The 22,160-nt window shown below is 36.0% G+C and overlaps 1 protein-coding gene across 2 annotated transcripts in view; it reads right to left on the bottom strand.

The window, feature by feature from the left end:
• Positions 1-497: 497 nt before the first annotated feature.
• Positions 498-22,160, bottom strand: part of btbd11b (BTB (POZ) domain containing 11b) — a 112,562-nt gene continuing 90,899 nt past the window's right edge. Inside the window, exons 3-17 of one of the 2 annotated variants that reach the window (XM_038305565.1) lie at positions 21,524-21,728; positions 15,404-15,556; positions 15,001-15,166; positions 13,992-14,081; positions 9,855-9,956; positions 7,261-7,354; positions 6,903-7,038; positions 4,764-4,984; positions 4,449-4,627; positions 3,781-3,886; positions 3,462-3,564; positions 3,217-3,298; positions 2,522-2,590; positions 2,267-2,380; positions 498-2,118 (exon numbers count right to left, since the gene is read on the bottom strand). In XM_038305565.1, the coding sequence (XP_038161493.1) occupies positions 1,909-2,118; positions 2,267-2,380; positions 2,522-2,590; positions 3,217-3,298; positions 3,462-3,564; positions 3,781-3,886; positions 4,449-4,627; positions 4,764-4,984; positions 6,903-7,038; positions 7,261-7,354; positions 9,855-9,956; positions 13,992-14,081; positions 15,001-15,166; positions 15,404-15,556; positions 21,524-21,728 (2,030 nt within the window). In that variant the 3' untranslated portion in view covers positions 498-1,908. The remainder of the gene's footprint in view (positions 2,119-2,266; positions 2,381-2,521; positions 2,591-3,216; positions 3,299-3,461; positions 3,565-3,780; positions 3,887-4,448; positions 4,628-4,763; positions 4,985-6,902; positions 7,039-7,260; positions 7,355-9,854; positions 9,957-13,991; positions 14,082-15,000; positions 15,167-15,403; positions 15,557-21,523; positions 21,729-22,160) is intronic. The other variant, XM_038305566.1, reaches the window with a different exon arrangement.

The raw sequence follows: 22,160 nt of genomic DNA, 5'->3' as shown, positions 1-22,160 counted from the left end.
GAAAGTCTGAGGTTATTTACTTTTAGGTTATCAACAAAGCTGAGTTCTGAGACTCACAAGCTGAGAAACAGAATCCTAAAATCAGCAAAATACCATAACTCGCCAAGTTATGCCAAAGCCTGATCAACGTGCCAGATTTGGTTGCAGTAATGTTACTTTTTTGTGTTAATCTTCTAAACTAAGGAACCACCAAGAATGTCATATGAACTCATCTTAAACCAACTGCAATCTAGTGGTAAGGTGGACTCAAAGCTGATTTAAAAATTATAAAAAATATTTCTATAATGATGCATACTTTTTTCATGTGTATCAGATTTTGTTTATCATTTATATATCATTTATTTATATATGTCAGAAAACTCTATTAGCAATATTCTGTTTTGGTTAGATCTCAGTAACTCAGCAAATATGAATGATTAAAGTCACAGACTCCGGCCAGTGTTTATAAGGTTCCTACGTAGTTTGTTCATTTCAAGCCAAAATGAGAATGCAGTTAATGAAGTGTTTTATATCTTTATTTTTGTCACAGATTTCAGGCAATTTGGACCCTACTGCCATGAGCACTGCTGGATCCTACATTAAACTTACTACCAGCAGAGATCTGACCTTTTGCTGCAGAGGATAAAATGACAACAGAGCTGCCCTAAAAACTCCTCATCAAACAGAATAAAAGATAAGAGCCAGCACCACAAGTAAAAAGCAAATCTCTGGGAAAGAAAATAAAAATTCCTGTAGCATTATGTTTGAATAAACATCCCTGCAGCCTCTAAGAAACAAACCAAAGATCTTATTTTACAGCGACACATTAATAGTGACCCACGGTAATGACAGACGATTCCAAAATGTGAAAACAGTTCCTTAGGTTCAAACATGCAACACTGAAACATTTATGTTTATAAGATGAACAAATTTCTTTTTACAGCAATATCTAACATTAAGACACATGATGTCTTAATGTGTGGATATATACATTAACTTACATCATCAATATCTCTGTTTTATCCACAAAATTTACAAAGCAGTTAAGGACATAAAATTCCTTTTTCAAAAGTCCCATTTCTTTAGTCACATCTTTCTTTTGTTGCCTTTTACTAGACTTGTTTGGCTTTACTCAGTAATTTGCAAATAACTGATCCATAAATATACAAATGATCTGCTCTGTACAGGTATTCCAGCAAACAATCACAAAATGAGGCAGTGGTTCTTCGTCATACCCAGGAATATTCTATTTAACCACATATTCTGAAGCTCTCATAATTGTGTTTGAGTTGCTATTGGCAAGATGAGATTTAATACAACTACCAGATGACAGTTGTGTTAGTAGATGCATATAAACAAGGCAAACAGACTTGTCACCATGTGCTAAGATAACAAAAAGCATGTTAGCAACTGATGACGAACAAAGATTATACTCTGAAGGTCTGTGGTTCTCAGATTTTATTCTCAACTGGAAATGTTCTACCACACAGATCCTTTTTTTTTTCAACTATTGCTCATGAGGTCTTGAGAAATGTTTTTTCAAAATAAAAGAGTATAGATTTTAAATCTGAGAGCAAGATTCCAAACAATCAGTATCTGATGTTAGAATTGCTTTACCTTAAATCTATTTAAAAACTAATGCTTGGTCACATTTATGCCTTTCTCAGCCCTCATGTTGCTTCTGTATTGATATCTGATGCTTCTTGACCAAATATTATTCCATCCTGTTTACTTCCCTTTCATCATGTACGTATTACTTATCATTTATCCATTAATAAACATTTCCAGCCAGTAGAATGACAGTGTGTTACTTCGATTTTAGTGCCTTCTATGAAGTGCACTTGCTTTTGCTATAGAATGGACTTCATATGCTAGCTAGATAATGTGGGCACACAATGTTTTAAACAAACATTTCCCCTATATAAGAGCTCAGACTATTGATCCTTTGGAGGAAGACAAGTGAATGGACTGAATGCGAATGGCCAGAGTTTTCTCCAAGGCCTGCAGGATGTCGCTGCCAGTGCTTTCAGGAGGTGTGTCATACAGCAGCTGTTTGAAAGGCTCCAGTTCAATCAGGATGACCATGTTTTTCAAGAAGAAGCCTTCTATGTAGGATGCTAAGTCTGGAGCGTCAAGAAACTGAGAAGAGAGGAGAATACCTAACTTTATTAACTTAAACGTAGCGTAAACAAAAATTTGACCACAAACATAAAAAAAAAATCATTAAATGAAAACATTTTGCTTTGAATTAAATATTTTTTGTAAAACTTTCCTGTTTTTTCTTTACCTTTGTGTGGTTATAGATCTCAACACAAGTTTCAGTGTTAATGTTCTTGGTGCAGATGATCTCACAGTGCCTCTGCAGAGCTTCCAGCTGAAAGAACTTGGCTGCAGACAACAGCTGGAAGAAAAACAACAAAAATTAGTTTAAAAATAATTAAGGCTACATAATAGTCAAGGTTTAAGAACTCATAGAGTGACATTTATTAAGGTTAAATTACAGGTTTTAGGATAAGAGTCGAAGGCTTATTGTTTATCTAACCTCCATAACATCTGTGCTCCTGATGTGAAGAGCGTCGGTTCCTCCGAAGTAAAGATACTGCATCACCAGCTGTTAAAATAATCACACAGGCACAATTATACATATATATATCTACATATAGACAGATAGATAAAGCAAAATCCTAGCATCATTTTAATTAATAATTAGATCACTCTCCTTAGTAGCGTTGACAATGATCATTTAAATTGATTGCTTCCTCTATAAGACCTTATATCTTCAAAAGTTTCAATAAGATTGACACCAAGGTTGGTTTGTTCCATATATCTATCATCAACATCAGCTTATCCGTGCATTATTGTCTAATTAATTTTGAGATACTGTATATAATGCAAGCTAATATTAGGCATCTGCCATGGCCTTACCAGATCTCACCCCTATTGTAAATTTGTACATCAGTCCAAAAACAGAAAAAAAATGTAATAAAATCCCATCATAAAATTCTAAAACAAATCAACCATTCCTTTATCAAATTCTGCCTACAAGAGCGGCCATTTTTACCATGTATTATACCATGAACCTGTTGATGGCTACAAAATGTGCCTGTTTAAACCTGTTATGCAGCATTTGTGTATATATTAGGGCAGCATGTATAATTTGTATTAGACTAAGTTCAAAGTGGATACATTTCACCAGCTCTGTTGGTACAAACCCATTATAGTAAGTATTTTCATTACCTGAAATATATGATATTTGACGTTGCTGATTTCAATGCATGTATTTTCGCCACAGGGTCTGTTTGCTAGAAGAGTTTTGAATCTTAAGAAAACAGATGACACAAAAAAGTATATATAAATTTGCTGAATGCAGTATTGGTCTCAGTTCAAAAATAACAAAACAAAATCACATTTGATGAGTCACTGCTTTTTTTTTTTTATCAGGCTGATCATACTTAAAAAGAGGAGACTTAAAATGTTTATACCTGTTGGAAGCTGTGAAGAGCAGGACTTTGTGAGCATAAAATGGCTTCCCGTCAACCAAAAAAGTCACATCAGACATGTCCTTATTATTCAGGAAGTGAGGATCTGAAAAACACAGTTTTTTTTTATTTTCTATTTTTTTTATTTTTGTCATCAACTTAGGGGAAAAAAACAGCAGCCCAAATTCCAGATCAGGGAAGATTTACATAAAAATTTAAATGCCCACTAACAACACTAGATGGTGTTATGAGCAACTTCATAACATTATGGATCCCTTTCAGAGCTGTTTTAAACAATAAAACCATAAGGAAAAATCCTTACCCAGTCGGGATGTCTGCTTTCTCTTTATCTCTGACAGTTTGGGAATGGGATAAGGGCCATAACACTGAGTAAAGATAGCAGACAGCTGCTGGCTGATCACTTCATTCTGGCAAAAAAAAAAAAAAAAACAGAGTTACAGAAGAGGTTAGCCCGCCATTTAGATATACTGCTTATTTCAGAGAGTTAAAATCAGACACAGTAAACTCATTAAACATTAGAAAGGAGCCAAACTGGTGGCTTTAGACACAAAAGCATGACTGCAGCAAGTGTGTAGAAAATTGTCAAAATAGTAGGCAGGACATGTAGAATGCAGTATAAGATATTTGTGTTTATAATTTATCAGAAGAAAAGTTGATTAGAGGGGAGTTGTCTTTTTAATATTAACCCTCACCTAAAATATCTACTACCATGATGATCATAGTTTTTTACCAATAGAAAAGGGATCAGATTTAAAAGGTGGCTCATTGAATCTAATGATGGAGGGTGGAAAGGAGATAAAGTAGAGACAGCAAAGCAAATATATTTAAATAAAAAAGTATATTATAGAGAAACTATGTTGAAGGAAAAATAATGATATTTATACAGAAATAAAAATACAAAAACATTTTGAATGCCATTGAATAACTGAAACCTAAGAGAAATCTGAAAGTCAGCAACTTCTGAAGTACCTTGCTGGCCCTAAGGATTTGAAACATCAGAGGAAGGCCATGTGTGATGAGCTCCTCGGTGTACTCCTCTTCCTCAATGCAGCTGAATTCTTTCAGTAGACCTTGGATCAAAGGTCGGCGGTGCTGCTGAAAACATGTACGCAGAGACTCAAGCCAAGTATGTAGTGTCCATGGGACCCCTGAGAAGCAAATAAGAAAAACATGAAGGATATAAGGAAGGTTTCTGCACATAGATGACATATATGTGGTAGATTATACAAAAAAAAAAAAAAACAAACAAACAAAAAAAAAAAAACATACGAAATGAAAACCCACCAAGGCTTCGAATATCTATGGTGATGTCAACGTGTCCATGTTCGGCACTGTGGTACATAGCTTCTTTGAGAGCTTTAAGTTTGGCCTTCCCACTTCTGATTAGATCAACCTGAGATGAACTTCTACTTTCTAGTTCTGAACCTTCAGCCAGAATCTCTTCCAATGACAAAACATCACCTTTTCCTTTATCCGAATGAGATAACAACCTTCGAAACACGTTTCTGTAAGCCACAAAACACAAAAAGAGAAAGCATATTGTACACATCATAAAACCTCAAAAACTGTTTTATCAAGGAAAAAATTATTATCATATTAATCTGTTTATTTAAAATTATTATAGAAACTATGTAAATAGATAAAATGGACACATTAAAAATTAACAGTCACTGAGTTGTATGTGAAAGACTACTACCAGAGTGACATGATGTGCTTGAAAGTTCCAGTTTTCTTTTCCAGTTACAGTTTTGTCTTCAAACAAGCTAAGATATAGTACAAAGAGCTATGGAAGAATTATGATTGTGGGATAGGGAAACAGAAATCCAGAGTTTCACAACAGAAACAAAATGAGGGTTTCTTTCTGTGTTTTAAAAGTAGGATCCTGAAATGACATTTTCTTATTGTGGTCACGAAAATTATAGATGAAAAAGGGGGATTTAGTTCCATAATACTTGACCACTAGTAAATTCAAATGATCTAGATTGTGGATCTGGGCTGCTCAGTGATACAGTGCATAGCACTGCTGCATTACAGCAAGAAGGTTCCGGGTTTGATTCCCGGCCCAGGTCTTTCTACATGGAGTGTGCATGTTCTCCCTGAGCATGTGTGGGTTCTCTCCGGGTACTCTGGCTTCCTCCCACAGTCCAGAAACATGACTGTTAGGTTGATTGGCATCTCTAAATTCTCCTTAGGTGTGCATGAATGCTTGTTTGTCCTGTTTGTCTCTGTATTGCGCTGCAATGGACTGGCGACCTGTCCAGGGTGTACCCGGCATTTCGCTCGAAGACAGCTGGAGATAGGCACCAGCCCCACCATGACCCCAAAAGGGATCAAGCGTGACAGAAAAAGGATGGATAGATTTTGGATCTATGTCATTTATTTTAATAAATATTTTATTTTTATGGATTCTTGAGATGGTTGGGTACTGGGTAGTTTTGAAAATGACTATAACACCACATGATTTGACAGCCTGCACTTAATGCTTACATACTAAAAAGAATTGCAGAACTTAAATTGCATTTAAGCATCCCTCATTTAGAAATAGGCTTACTTCCACTTGCTGAGATCTAATAATCTAAACCTTAGATTTTTAACTGAAATGAAACAACAATTTGATGCAAAAAATATATAACTGACGCATGAAATATGTTTTTATTCCAAAAAATAGAATACATACATGTGGATGACAGCATAAGCAGGTAAACTGTAGGTTTGTGAGATTAACAAATGCTTGCCATACATAAATTATGGAAAGACTCTCATTATTCCTCTGAATATTCCTCCTTTTTGAGGAAAAAAATCACTTATAGTAATGACTTAAATTGAACTAAGACTAATAGTTTTCGTCCTAAATGCTCAAATCAAGATGGCTGTCAAAAACAACACTGCCGTAATGGAAAATAGACTTGGACAACTTTTGTTGTCATTTTGTATACACAGAGTGAAAACAAAACGAAATTTTGTTTTGTACAGCTTTCAGAGAGTAAATGAGCAGCAGCTTAACAGTGAAATTAATATTTCCATTTCATAAAGTGCAGCAGTGATCAAATGTAAACATTGGTACAAAAAAAAAAGAACTATAGTTCAGTCAAGATATAGCACATAGAGGTAGGCCTTTTATAATTTTATATTTTAATTAGGTGGAAATACTTTTTTTGCAAAAATAAAACCAAAATTGAAGACTGACAACAAAATTAAGGTTGAGTTCATGTATATATATAAAAAATAAAAAAAATTAAAAAAAAAATGAAACAAAAATCAAATCAGTTAAGAAATGTAGTGCTTTAGTTTTGGGGTAAGATGTTATGGTTTTGTCTATTTGTGCATAATATACAGATACATTTTGAATAGAGTATGAATGTGTGAGCTAATCTGCGTTTAATGTATGTCTGCTGACTGAGCATTAATATATCTGTTGGCTACCTGTGTCCATGAGCAGCAGCAAGGCTGTAGGAGTTCATGTCTCCTTGTGGGGCAGTGGAAATCCCGTTACGGTACATGGTTCCCACCATGGGATCGGCACCCCGCTCCAGCAGCAAACTCACCAGCTCAAAGTTACCTGCAAAGGAAAAAAACACTGATGAAGCTACCAGACACACTTTATGAAAGCAATTTTTTTTTTTCTGCCCCTCTATCAAATTCATTCTCACTGGGAGCGTAGCCAGTGACCACACTGACAATCAGGTGTTGTGTTGGGCTACATATAGAAAGCCTCACGCTGTTATCAGTGTGAAGCAGTACATCTAGAGAGAAGTCTGAGATTGCCGCTGTGTGTCTGTACCTGCAGCGGCTGCCAGCTGCAGCGGGGTCTCTGTATAGTTCTCCATCCCATCCTGCAGGGAACCCTCCACATTAGCTTTGGCATCCAGCAGTAGCTGCAGATGGATAAACACAAGTATGGTAGGAGAGCAAACTGAGAAGACAGGGATCATAGATAAGTACAATTTCATAGGTTGATTTTTTATACCCGAAAAATAAAATGTATTTTATCAGGTTTTTACAAGGCAGACCAACTCAAAGTAGTACACGCCTGTAAACTGAAAGAATAAAGGTATATGGGTTTTGGATACATTTCACAATCAATATATCAAAAGTATGTATTGCTTTTGGGAGTATGTCTTTACCAGCTTAACTAATGTGATGACTGAAGTGTTTGCTAACTTTTATTGGCATAATAGCTAAAGCCCTTTTGGACAGCATCTGCTTAAATCAGATCAGTTGTTCTGGCTCAAATCTACTTTGCACACCCAGTAGTAGAACCAAACATGTAGAAGAATCTTTTAGGTTCCTATGATCTGGAATAAATTAATAGAAAACTGCATAATAAAAAAAGTTAAAAAACAAACCAATGGACTTTGTTTTCCAAGTTTGAAAACGATTCACTTTCTATTCAGGAAGCTTTCTTAATTCAAAATGTCTGGATTTGCGTTGAGTTCCAGACATTTTGAATTGAGAAAACTTCATGGATGGGGAGTGAAACGTCTTCAAAGTCGGAAAACAAAGTCAAGTGTTTGTTTGTTTTTTTTACATTTTTAGCTTTTTGGGACTGACTATGAGCTGAATGACTGAGAATCTTCACCAGCATTCAAAAAATAAAAAAATTGTATTTCAAGTGGCCTTTGACCGTACTATCAAAAGAAGAATATTTATTAAGTTTTAAGCCAACTTTCCTTTATTTTGTTTTTCCTCAATCATTGTATCTTTTTTTAATATAACCGTCTTATTCAAATTATTCATTTTTATTATGTGTATTATGTTGCCTTTATGCCAATGCAATGTGCCTTTTTTTCTTTTCATGTACTATTATTGTCTTGCCATTGAAATGTGCTGTATAAATAAACCTACCTTATCTTAATTCAAATGCCAAGTCAAGATTCTAAATGAAATTCAAGGTTTGGAGTTTGACTAGGCAAATAATGGATGCTTTGTTCTTAACAATTCAAGGTGCAGTTTCGATAGATGGTGTACATCAAGTCTCTTGTCTTAAAGCAGCCTCTCACAGGTTAATTTCTGTTTAGCTCCTTCCATCTTCCCATAAGCCTTGGACAGCAAGATTGAAAAAAAAAAAATCCCCAGCATGATACTGCCATCACCATACTGTTTCACAGTGAAAATGGTGAGTTCAGGCAGATTTCTTGCATTATTTTTTTTCACAAGAACACAATTTTGCATTTAGCCCAAAAAGATTTCAATCGAAGATAATTGGACAATCTTATACATCTTTGCTGCATTCAAATCATCAATCAGGCTTTAAGTATTTTTCTTTTCACCATCCCCAGAGAATAGATTTGCTAAGTGAATGAAGAACAGTTTTCTGTGTCTTCAAAATACCCTATGGGAATCCATATCTACTACCATGTCATTTCCTAAAAGATTAATTTTGTTGATACTCAAAAAACAGTTGTCATGTAAGATAAAATGGCCACCTGAGCAATGGATTTCTGCAGCTCTTTTAGGGCCAATGTAAATCAACCTTGGTGTTTTAATACTGCAGCTGCAATTTTGCCAATATTGTTCTCTTAAAAAAAAAAGACACCTTCACAGAACAGCTCCAGTTATTTAGCGATTAAATAGCATGTAAGCAGACTGTTTATTAATCAAGCAACTTTTTAATATTATTCAAGCAACCCTTTAAGGAAGCCAGTTGTGCAGCTTTTGATTTGTGGTTTTATGGAAAAAGGAGTTGACAACAAATGCACGTTGAACATTTATTCATCTTTTATTATATAGGCTAAATAACGTTTGACATTAACAGATAGTAATGTATTTCTGTGTTGGAACAGAGAGTTTCAGTTAACAAGGAAAATATGAATGTATTATTGGAAAATATAATATATTTATAATACGTTTTACAAAACTGCAACCAAATTACACTTTAGAACTTTACTTAGAAATAACCTTTTAAATTTGATTGTTTCCTGTATTTGATGCACTCCAATGCCAAATTACACATGCTTGGAATAATTTCCATTACTCTTTAATAATGCTTTAATCTAAATGACAGTCTACTTAAGGCAAAGTGAATTAGTTAAATGAGTTCAATACTAATTAGGCTGCTGAGTTTCCACTTTCCATTTCCTAAATGTGGCCCGAAACCATTTGAGTAAATTCAAAACTGGCAGAGGAACGTTCTGGATTGGAGTGACTATGTAAATGCCTTTTTTTTTTTTTTTTTTTAAATACAATAGGCTTTTAGTTGTAAATAAAAAAGAAACAGTTCCTGAATATTTTGTTTGAAAATAAGGACAAAACAGGAGAAATATTTTAGATGATTTTAGATGATTTGATGGTAGAAAATGACAGTAATGACCGACCAGGAGCTGAAGCAAAACAAAAGGATAATGATGAAAGAGTCACAGGTGAATGTGTCACTACCTGCACCACAGGCACATGTCCGTGTAACACAGCGAATGTGAGAGTTGTCGCCTGCCGCGTTTCGGGAAAGACTGAGGGGTGCTTGTGCAATGTGTTTGGCACCTGGGGAAGGGACACAGGAGGGTTGGATGGACAGGCAGAAAGGGTTAAGGGGTGGGTGGGGTTGGGGGAGAGAAATACCAAGCCATTAAAACTACTTCATGGAGAACAGAGCACCAAACAAGCAGCCACAGGGAGGAGAGGATAGAGGCAGGACAGGAAACAACAGGAGAAACATGAGCGATTAAGTAGAAACCCTGGGGCTGCAGAGGACATCCTGCCCTCCATGTTTACTTTCTAATGAACACAATGGATTGATCTGTGTCAATGGTCTTTTTTTTTAATGGCTTTACTCTGACTTGCTCTTAGTTTGTGGACTCTAAATTAATTTCTTTAGGAAGGTTGACCAAATGAAATATATGTAAATATAATTCCCTCCACATTGATTAGTAAACATTGTTAAAAAGTAATTAAATTAATTAGAACACTGACATAATGACTTTGAAAATATAAGAAAACCCAAATAAGTTTTTACTTGAAGGAGAAAAAAAATCTTAATACATGTTTATATTAGCTCAGCCTGTAGGTCAGCATTGAACATGGTACAGTTCAGGCTATACAGTATGACACAATCCTTTAATTTAAACCACAAGAGTGGCTCTATTGTTGTTCTTTTTGCTTTTCCTTTGATAAATTATTTTCAGAATCCTTTTGTCACTTCTACAGCTGTCTAACACTCACCTGTAAATTACTTGCATGGAAAAAAAGCTAATTTAAACCGAAGGGTTGAACAATAATTTTGTCTGCAGAGAAGACAATTGCACTTATTAAACTGGATCTCTAGATAATTTAGGGGAATAAAAAAAAAAGTAATATTAATATAAGGTGAATATTAAAATAATTATCACCACTGCTAAGTTATTTTCTGCACAGGATAATAAATATTATTTTTGTTTTAAAGGAAAAGCAAAACTGTAGTTTTATGTAAAGGTTTTGACACAGAATTTTAATGTAAATACATGTTTTTTTCTACATCTTGAGAATCTAGAAATGAGAGTAACTGAAACTTTTTATTTTTACAAAAAATTAGTTCAATGTTAGCCTTTTGTTCACACCTTTAAAGGGGTTACCAATGAACACAATACAAAGAGATACATTTTGTCAAACTGTTTAAGTAAGTCGATAAAAGGAATTAAGGTGAAATAAATATGGGTAAAAGTCAGTAAATGATGAAACAGCAGAGACATACATAAATAAGTGCTAAGTTATAGATAAAGCCAGTTGTGTAGTCAAGTATTATAAACATTACCTAAGACTGTGGTTTTACTTTTCTGCATTCTGAATACAACAAGAAAATTAAAAAATAACAGCCTATAAAAAAAAAAAAAAATTAGATCAAGAACCTTTGATTTCTTTTTAATTACTCCTTAATTAATTTGTCTTTCAACCACAATAAACACCAAATACTCAGAGTTGAAAACAACTTGGCTTGTATTTGGGAGAAAAAAAAAATGTAACGTCTATCTAATTTTTTCCAAATACTTTTTTACTATCCCTACCATTTTAAGGTTAACTGGTAACATACAAATTATTCTGTACATTTGATGTAGGCCTACTGCCCCAAATCATTAATCTGTAAGTTAACAAATTACTTCTCTAAGTTACCCTCTTCTGATCACTATATTTGTTTCGTCTTCAATAAAGTAATCATCCGTAACATTTAACAATCCAACTTCAATTTTGTGACAATATTTTAGGCACCAGAACTCCGACTTATCAAAATATGGATCTGGTGTCTGGCATCAGGCTGTGACAGAGAGTCCTAGGATCAGATGGAGATTGTTTGTTTGCCAGATGCTATTCCAGCTCTGTTTAGACCCACAAGGATCCAAATAGATTGGATTTTAATTTGATTTTATTATAACTCTACTCATGCTAACACATACAAAATATAAACATATATTAGGAGAAGCACAGGCTGAAGTGCAGTGTGTTCATACAAAAAAAACAACCATGTACTTTTTTACAACCTCAGAAAATCAATGCAATTCTTTAATAATTGATAAAAAAAAAATTGCTGCAGTTGCTGTTCTATTCAGTGAGCTGTACTGCTTCAATGAAACCATATTATCCACACCAGAATTGTCCATTGGAATAATAACAACAACACAAAAACTTATGTGGGACAGCACAACTGGGGCAGTCAAGAGAATGGACACAGTAGGCATTTTAATGTCATTTTAGGTCTTTAAATATCTGATTTTTGTCTGTATTGAATGTTTGTACTTATTTGTACATTTGGCGATCACAGTAGAGAATCTAAGCACTGATATGTTGTTATTCAATTTAGCACTTAGTTGACTTGAATTATGTCCTATAAAAATATAGAATAGTGAAGTAAATAAACTGCGATTAAATCATAATATCCATGAGCTGCTGTTAGTGGTAAATATGAATGCATGAAACAAATCTGAAACTTGTTTTAAATGCAATGGACTGAAAAGCAGATCTGGCAGAATGCTTAATGGGATGTAGAAATGCTGTAAAGATCAGGATCATGAGGCAATAACTGGATGAATTCGGTCAAGAATCTAGAATCTCTACACACCATGACAAATGTATTTTTTATTTTTTTGCAAAGATGATCCTTTCATGCACTGACAGAGACAAAGCATGACTCAGCAGCAAGCCTTTGAGCCACAGTTCTGACTCTAAATGCATGTGTTGTCATATTGACAGTTTGGGTGACCTCATGATTCCCACTTTCGATAACAAGACAACAGGAGAGAACAGGAGAGGATGAGTGAATGTATATTGTTTTCTCCAAATTTATGCCACACATTTTATGCTGATTAGTGATATCATTAGGAGTCATAAATCATCTAATTTTCTTATTTATCAACCTAAAAAAACTCTCTTATTATTTCCTTTACATTGTCATATCTACCATTATATTATTATTCTGATTACTTTAATCTGAGCTTTCCCTGATAATCAAACAGCGTTTTTGCCTTTCATAAAGATGTTGCAGTGCCCTGCCTGTTAGTGTGGTTTCACACTAATAAGCATTGTTTTTTTCAAACATGATTAACTTGTACCAAACTGAAAATAATTGCACGTCAAATCTTCGGTAAGTCATTTAAAAACTAAAGTTAGCCAATAATCAGATCATCAACAGAAGAAGAGTTTAAGTATCACTCACTTTAAGCTATTTGCAATTTATGCAGTTTAATTTACTTTAACTTACTATCTTACTTTACTTTAAATTATGTGTTATCCCCATCTTTTTTTTTTGATAATCTTTTCTTCCACTTAACCTTCAGTTAATATGTTTGCACACAGCACTTTATGAACTGTCAATTCTTTACCTGTTACCTTTCATGGCTAACAGAAGAAATTGGTCTGATTACAATTTAATGAAACTGAATAAAATATTATTAAGATTCAAGTAATTGTTTATCCATAAAAATAGTCATATTGAGTCAAAATTTTACTCCATCAACTCAAACTTGAACAAAAAACAACCCTTAGTGGAAAAAAAAACTTTTCAAAAGAAAAGAAAAAAACATTTTTCTGTGTAATCTATTTTTTGAGGGTGCAAAGTAGTCTTCCGTGGTTGCCTAGGCAGTTACATGCCCGCAAATCAAAAATAAGCATTTTAAAAATCCAAGTCTGGGTTAGTTTTTAATTCAAACATTATGAGGAGCTAAACTTTCATTAGCTGCAAGCCATAATCATTAAATCATCAGGAATAAACACATGACTGAGAATAACTGAACTGAATAAATCTTTTTAGTAATATTTAGAATTACTTACAGGCATCGGAATCTGTTGCTGTCAAGAAAAATGAATGCCATAGCATCTCGGGCATCATTTGTGAGTAAGATAGTGGGATACATTCAAAATGATACTGTAGAGGATGTAATGCTGATTAAACATAGGGTTATCTTTTCTTTCAAGTCGTTTATCCCAACCGACTTGAATTGGAACAAAAACATTCTAACAGGGACATCCCTTATCTGTATTTGAGTATTCTTAAAGTGCTGACCTACACTTCTTGAATCACAATTAAATGGGATGCTACTTGTAAGCACTCACCTCACTATTAATGTCTGCTCCTGCATCAAGCAGCATTTGCACCATGGCCTCGTCTCCACGGACACATGCATACATCAGCGGGGTCATCCCCTTCACAAGCACAGAAAACAATATGAGACATGAGTTCTATTTATAAATATTTCATCTTTCTGGTATGTCTCCAGATTAGGAAGTCATGCAAATAACAATAGATGACTCTTTAAAAAAAAAAAAAAACAGCAGAAATTCACATTCTGATCTGGTCTAAACTGCATCCTTAACCCCCCCAGGCTTATAGCTTTTGTGCAGATACTGTTATGGATTTTGTTTCTTAACCTTCACTCAATACTGCAGGCATCAATATTTCCTCAGGGTCACCTACAGTTGGTGGGAAATCCCAGAGAATTAATGAGCTTAAGAGTCTTGTTTTTAAAAGTTTCCACTAAGACCATAGGGTTGTATGTTTAATTTTCTCATGGAAACTCCTGAGTTTCACTTGAAGTAATACCCAGATGATTTACTGTTCAGGAGGTCAGTAGTCATGATATAATGCAGAGTGGCTTGGCAGGAGGGCTGCAGGAAAAAAGAAGCCAGAGAAAGATTTAATATGTGCTGCTGCCTTTTGCTCACAGGGTGAAGCAGCCGCAGTTTAAAAGCCAACAAAACATGTCTTTCCACAGGCTAAGTGTGTGTGGCAATGTTTCTGTTACCCTGTGGGGACAATTTCCTAGAAATATGCTACATTTTGGGGACTTATAGGTACTTGTGGGGACTAACAACTGTTCTGCATGAGGAGATCTTCCCTCCTTGGGGTTGGGTGTAGGTTTAGGACTATAATGTGAAATATGTTTAGGTTTAGGTGTGTGTTGGCAATGGTTAGGGTTATGCCATAGAAATAAATGCAATATGAATAGAAGTCAATAGAAAGTCCCAACAATGACAGTGTGACACAACATGTGTTTGTGTGTGTGCACTTGAGTGCAGGTCCACTAGGTTCTGCATTATTTAATATGTTGACTGTGCCTCTAACCTGCTCATTCATGCTGTTGATTCCATCTGGCCCAAGCAGGTTGACGGCCTGCTTTACCAGGTCTGTACGTCCACAGCTGAGCATACGGAAGCCCAAGTCCTGCAGGAACTTTGCCTCAGTAGAGGCAGCATCTAATTTCCTTGAGGCACAGAAGCAATCATCCGTTCTGAAGGGCAAAGCATGCACACAGATTATTAGTGTGACCTTAAGAGTAGGAGTAATGTCTTCTTTGTGTGATATATTGCCTGAAAAAAACCTGATGACATTGTTGTGAATGTAGAAGATTTTTTCTGAGAAATTACAAATATGGCAAATTATATTTGTGTCGGAAATGGGAAAAACAGAGGCCGATTTACAAGCATACTCTAAAGCCTAAATGAGGGGAAACATTTCACAGCCCTACCGGAGCTGGCGTGGCTCACAGTCGACTCCAGGCAGCAGCAGCCTGGCAGCCTGCCGGACATCATCGCTGTCTACAGAGAAGCTTCGCCTGTGCTCAGTATGGACAACAGCCACTCGCACCCACTCCATCAGTGGCGGCAGCACCATGAACGGCCTGTAGGAGGAGATAGAAGCACATTTATTCTGAACATCACAGAATCACTGAACTTCAGTCAGGCAGAGAACTATTTGTACCTCAACCCTGACTTGGAAAATCTGCCTCACACAGAATTTTGCATAAGATATTTTGTGCAGTGCAGTGGATGCTTGAGAAATGTTTGCAGAAAGCAGAGACACACTGAAATGAAGAAAATCTGAGGGGAATCTTACCATGTAACAAACATTTTTTGCAATGAAAAAAAGCAAAATGCAGGATCAAAAATCTGCTTACTATGCTTTTAATTCATTAAAAGTGACAGTTTTCTTTTTTTGCCATCATTTTTTTAAGTACCAATGCAGTATAACACAAGAGTTTCTATTATGCCAACCATATACAATCTCGAAACAATAACATTTATGCAGAACCATTTATAATACATTTTATGAGTCATATGTCATTTCTTCTTATCGGTTTTATAGTGCTCTTTGCAAACATGATGTGTGGAGCTGCTGCATGGCAGCATACATTATTTATGAGATCCCACTGCCAGCTGAAGGTAAACCCAAGGAGCAGCGATATTTTCTTAAATGTATATTGGCTCTCAGACAAGGGCAGGAGAAATCCATCAAACAGTTGATCCAGTCACCGGGGCTTTTCCTGGAAAGCATGAGAGAGTGTGGAAGAAGGTTAAAGGCAGACTGCTGTACAGACGAAAACCACGGTCTAGGCCGGATTAGGCAAAAGACTATGGTCCCAAAACTCAAATGAGCTCCAGCTTTACTCCAAATCATTAGGAACGTTTGGTTTAAATAAACAGCTCCTATATGTGGCTGTTCAACAAAGTCAACTGTGACAACTTCTCTGTCTTCCTTTGTTGTCACAGGGCAAGAATGAAGACTCTACCATTAGAGTTTAATTTAACATCCCAATAAAAAGGAAAGGAAAAGAATAAAACAACCTAGCTAGGCCATGAAGCTATAAAGTGTTCTTTAATATATAGGATTTTTTTAAAACACATTGTAAATGTCACTTATAATAAGAAATGTCCAACATTACCCACTGGAGGTTTGTTCTTATAAATGTATACAGCACAGTAACTAAAACAATGAATAAATTAAATATCTTCTATTCTTGACCCTCTGCCTTCTTTTGAATGGCTCTCATGATATACCTATTTTTTAATATGCAATGGCACTTGGGCAAGGACAGGGAAAGTCCATAATACTTCAAACAGTACAATCAGTTATCCTGCCCATTCTCATACATATTCATCGGCTGATTGTGGTAAACCACATAGCAGCCAAGGCTGCAGTAGGGCAGATTGAAGAAAGTGGGGCTATCATACGATCGATACCAGGTCAAATAGTATATTTAGTAGGTAAGCTCTTCTGCTGTTGTCAACACAGCTGCAGTATTTATTTGACTGATTCTATATATCTGTTATGTCTTAGTTTGTCAAAACATTTTAAGAGCAAAAAAGAAAATTGGCATGGCAAATTTTATTTGATAGTAAAACAAATAATGCAGTTTTGCTGACATGGAGACGTGGAGAAGATGAAGGAGATCATCATCGACTTCAGGAAGAACCGGCCTAACCACACTCCACTGCTCATCAACAGCTCAGCTGTAGAGGTAGTCAGCAGCACCAAATTCCTGGGGGTGTACATCAGAGACAACCTTAACTGGACTGTAAACACCACCTCACTGGTCAAAAGAGCACAGACTGCTTGTACTTCTAGCAGAGAATGAAGAGACCCCCCTGCCCTCGCCCATCCTCACGACCATCAACAGAAGCACAATAGAGAGCGTTCTGACCAGCTGTCTCGCTGTGTGGTATGGATGCTGCAGCGCCTCAGACTGGAAGAATGTGGGAAGATTGGCAAGGACAGCTAAGAGGATCATTGGGGCTCCTCTTCCCGCCATTAAGGACATTTCATCCCATCTCATCATCAGCAACCCCTTTCACCCCCACCATGGACTGTTCTCCATGCTGCCCTCTAGGAAGAGGCTTCGCCACATTCGCTGCAGGATCCGGTGGTTCTGCAACAGCTTTTTCCCCGCTGCCATCAGACTGTTAATCTGTTAAACTCTAAACTGCACTATGCATCACACTCACAGCATTATTTTGCACTACCAACGTGGTTGAAACTTTTATAATCATTTTAACTAGAACACAACTCAATGTACAGCATTTTGCACCATATTTACGTTGTACTGCACTGAACCTTTCCGTATCAATGCCTTTTGCACCATGACTTTTAACTGGTTTTCCTTTTCTCCTACACTGTCTATCTTCTTGATCACTGTTGCTCTTTATAAATGGTAATGCTCATTTCCCTGTTGCAAGATGCTTATTCAGTTTTTTTTTTTTTCCAGTGTCCAGTGTCTGGCAATGTCAGATTTTACTTGTACAAGTGGAGGAGTAGCGCTTTTACCATAGTGTTCTGCTTGATTTATGTATGTAAATAGCTTTATTAAAATTCATGCAGGGAGTATTTCAGATTATATGGACACTGCAATGGGAAAGTAGAACAGGAAAGAAAGAACAAGAAAAAGGAGAAAAGATGAAATGATATAACAATGACAAAACATCTTCAGTCTGCTTCATCACCTGCAAAGAGAGATGTAAAAATAACAGCACTACCAATGGATATAGTATAACAGATACAATAAAGTAAAACCTTGATATCATCTCTGAAGTATATGTAGTATTATTTAGTCTGACATGTAAATTGTTGTAGCTGAAGATAAAAATATGGGCTTTCTATAAGGAAGTAAATCTCTAAATACCTGGAACTAAGCACCTGTAGTTGTTTGTGAGAGTGCACTTGTGCATGTAAAGTTTATCCATAGGAAAGATGCTCAATAGTGGTGTGAGAAGCCAAAGACCCAACCCCCCAGAGCAGATAAGAGACGGCCCTGAGGAAATCCCCGAGCCTCCGCAATGTACTCTGGCTACGTCCCACAGTCTAAAAACATGACTGTTAGGTTAATGAGCTTCACTAAATTCTCCTTTGGTGTGGTTGTTTGTCCTATTTGTCTCTGTGTTGCCCTGCGATGGTGACCTGTCCAGGGTGTATCCGGCCTCTTGCCTGTAGACAGCTGGAGATTGGCACTAGCACCCCTTGCGACCCCGCTTGGGATAAGTGTGACAGAAAATGGATGGAATGGCAAACGAATACACTGTACATATGAAGTATATGCAGTATATCTGCACTTAAGACCAGGAGTTTTTTTTTTTTTTTTTTTGTAAACAATTCTAGGTCAACCTCTGAAACTCTGGCTGTACTAGAGGAGCTGGAAACTCTAGAACCCTAGATTTTTCTTACAGTAGCTTTGCTGCATTATGTTCTTAACTGTGCATTCCAAAAAGACTGAATTGAACCCATCAACAAAGGAAAAATTAACACACTACAAATATCGGTTTCTGTTCAAACTCATTGAAACTTTCGATTTCTGAATATCCCTTTTAAGCTTAATTTGCTCTGTTGATGGGATATCAACTTAAAAAAAATCTTTATATAGATATTTTACACCTGCTTAATCCTGTTGTTTTATCACACAAAAAAGAACAAACCAATATACATAAATACAAAACTGGAACAGCATCCATGAATCAGCTTATATTTAATATTAAATGTGTATATCTAGCAAGAATAGAATTCTTCTACACAGATAAAAAGTCACCCTGAGATGGCATTAACCCCAGTGAAATGCAGGAGGTGAGATTAAACCTAATAACTAGTCATGTGAAGTTAACAGTAGAGCTTTAGGACAATTTCTTTTCAAGCTCTTTATATGAAAACATCTCAACATATTAACAACCTACTGTAATCATAGTTTTTTACTTTATTTGTTTTTAAGAGATCTTGTTTCTGGGAATTTAATGATTAATATGTTACTTCTCTTTTGTCTGATGGTAGGTGGTAGGAGACCAGCCGACCAGCCGAATCTTATTCGCCCAACCAAATAGATCTCCTAGGAACTCTAAGCAGGATAATACTAATTAAGTTTAGAGTCCTGGTTGGTCAGACCTATAGCATCAAAACTAATGCCTGAACTCACCTTGATGCATATGGCTACAGCCATGATTCTACGGGTTTCATAGACACTCTTAAAGCAACACAGAAGGTTAGGAATATACAACGTGAAAGTTACACAAAAACGTAGAGTGGGGAAGTCAAAGTATCTTAGTGCTTTGTCCATGAGTGGTGATGTGATGGTGAAGGAGGGAGATGGAAGTGGAAGGTGGGAGATGGAAAGACGAATGGGAACTTTGTCGACGGCACTGAAGGCAGTTGATGGAAAGATGAAAAAGTTTGATTAAAAACTTCATTGCACAAGCAGCTCTCTGTTTTCTCTTAAAACGTTTTCTTTTCCAACATTCTGCTTAAGTATGTCTATAACAAAGTGTTAAATTCAATATTTGGAAGGGCAGGAAACTGAGCCAACACAGACTGGACACCTGGGACCCACATTAGCTGATAAACTGGTCCAATGCAAATGAAAAAGGCTGAACTGGAGCCCTAGAAGAATGTCAGGCTAATTCTCAACCGAAGGAAACTGAAAAGGGTTTTCTGCAGAATACTGAAGGGGAAAGGGGGGACAAAAAGAAAAACACCTCATAAAATCAGCAGAAAATGTGTTTCATGTGTTCAAACTGTAAAATATCTAAGTACTCTTGTGCACTTTTCACTTGAGGGATGAGGTGTGAATTAATTCCAATGGAAACCTAATCTAGTCCTGATGTCATTTAAAATAAAAAAAAGACTCCCAAAAGAGCAATTTCTTCAACAAGCCAAAGTATATCCCATAAAGCCCACTTTAATATCCAGCACATTGACAGTGTACTCATATAAAGCTCAGTTACTGATCAAAACACTTGGTGTGCCATTTTAGAGTACAGCTCAGGGGACCAGAAACACAATAAAAAGACATGTCTGCAGAGATGTACAATTGCAGCAGAATGATCCTCCCAGTCCTGATGGAGCTGTGCCGGTAAGCTGGAGCAGGAACGGAAAAAAGAAAAAAGAGACCAAATTGTGGACAGCTGTCGAAAATATCTGCCCATCGTTACAGTTTTCATAAATGGTTTCTTTATTTCTGACCCAGAGAACAGTAAAAAGGCAATATCTTTGACTTCCTCAAAGAGGATGGCAATATAAAAGAGTACAAAGAACAAATGAAAGCCAGACACAGTTTTCTAGTTCTCTTCTGTGATACTGCTTTTAAGGATTCTTTCGGTATTAAAATTACATTTTTTGGCAGCTTTTCCTATTAAGCAGTTCTTATTGCCGTGATTTACAGCCTGAAAGTAAATCAATCAAGGCTAGTATTAATTATTGTAGTATCTGTACATAGTATTTTAGATAATGATAGAAATAAAAAAAAAGCAGATTTGCTTCCATTTAACAGTCAGAAACCCTTTGGAAGAACAGTAATTTTAATAGCCTTTTATGATTCAAATAGTGTTTAGAAATAATATCTTCACAAAGCCTCTGATGCCACAAATAAAAAAAATGAATAAATGTGGCAAGCCATAACCTTACCTGGAAGCTTGCCATATGGTTTCAATAATGTACGTTTTGTAGAATTATCCTTCAAGGCTTGATCAAATATATTCAAAGTTTTTAAGGGTGTCAATTCTTTTTTAGTGTCTCAAACCCAAGACACAAACTAAAAGTGACCCCTGAATAAATTGGTATGATCACTGCTGCCCTTGGTTCCATCTAATGAGTCTAATAGCAGTCAGCATATTTATAAGGTCATGCATCATTTGACCTTTAAATGTAATGGAGTTGAACACAGTGTCAGACTTACAGTACAGTGACTGCCAAAGCTGTAAATGTCTATTTTGATTTGAGGCAGTTAGCGGAATAACAAATGCCTCCAGTCTATTTTTGATTTTTCTCTTGCCATATACTGTAACTTTTCTTTCAGTTTTCAAAGGAAAACCAGCATTTAATCCAGATTGGGTCTCACCTTTCTGTTTGTAAGGTAACCTTGGAGGGCTCAACGTTGGGGTTTTCCCACTCCATGTGAGGACAGTGCATAAAGTAGCACAGTGTGTAGATCGCTTCAGGCGACCAGTGAATCATGCAGCTTTTGTGGTGGAGTGGCGTCCCATTGCTGTGATTCTTCGTGTACAGTGGCTGAAGGAAATGCATGGCTCTGGACACCAGGTCACCTGTTCAGAAACACAGGTAAACAAAAAGCCATTGAGAAAGGGAACCGTAACTGTCCATAGAGAGGTAAAAAATATTCACAGTTATTTTTGCTCATTCCCTTGGAGCTTCTTAGATTTCTCACAGGAAATTGAGTTTCCACATTTTAAAGTGTGGATAAAGGCTACGTTTATCTAATTGTTTTTGGTAAATTTAGAAGATATTTGAATAAGTATTAAAAATATAACAGCATGTTTACAAAGGATAGGACTTATACCGTATATTAAAACTGTCTAAGCTAAGTTACCTGAATAATTGGTTAATTTTATTTTCAGGTTATATTCTACTTTTAAAATTAAAACTTGATGTTAAAAAACTCGTTTTTGTAAGCAAAGATTTTCTTCTTCTTTTCAATTTAAGATTTATATATCGTCCTACAGCAAGTGATGCTCTTC

Source organism: Cyprinodon tularosa, unplaced genomic scaffold (assembly GCF_016077235.1).
Source record: "Cyprinodon tularosa strain WSP-4 unplaced genomic scaffold, ASM1607723v1 ctg56, whole genome shotgun sequence".
Lineage (NCBI taxonomy): Eukaryota > Metazoa > Chordata > Actinopteri > Cyprinodontiformes > Cyprinodontidae > Cyprinodon > Cyprinodon tularosa.
Note: the sequence above shows the minus strand (reverse complement) of the source record. Positions and strands in the feature narration are given on the sequence as shown.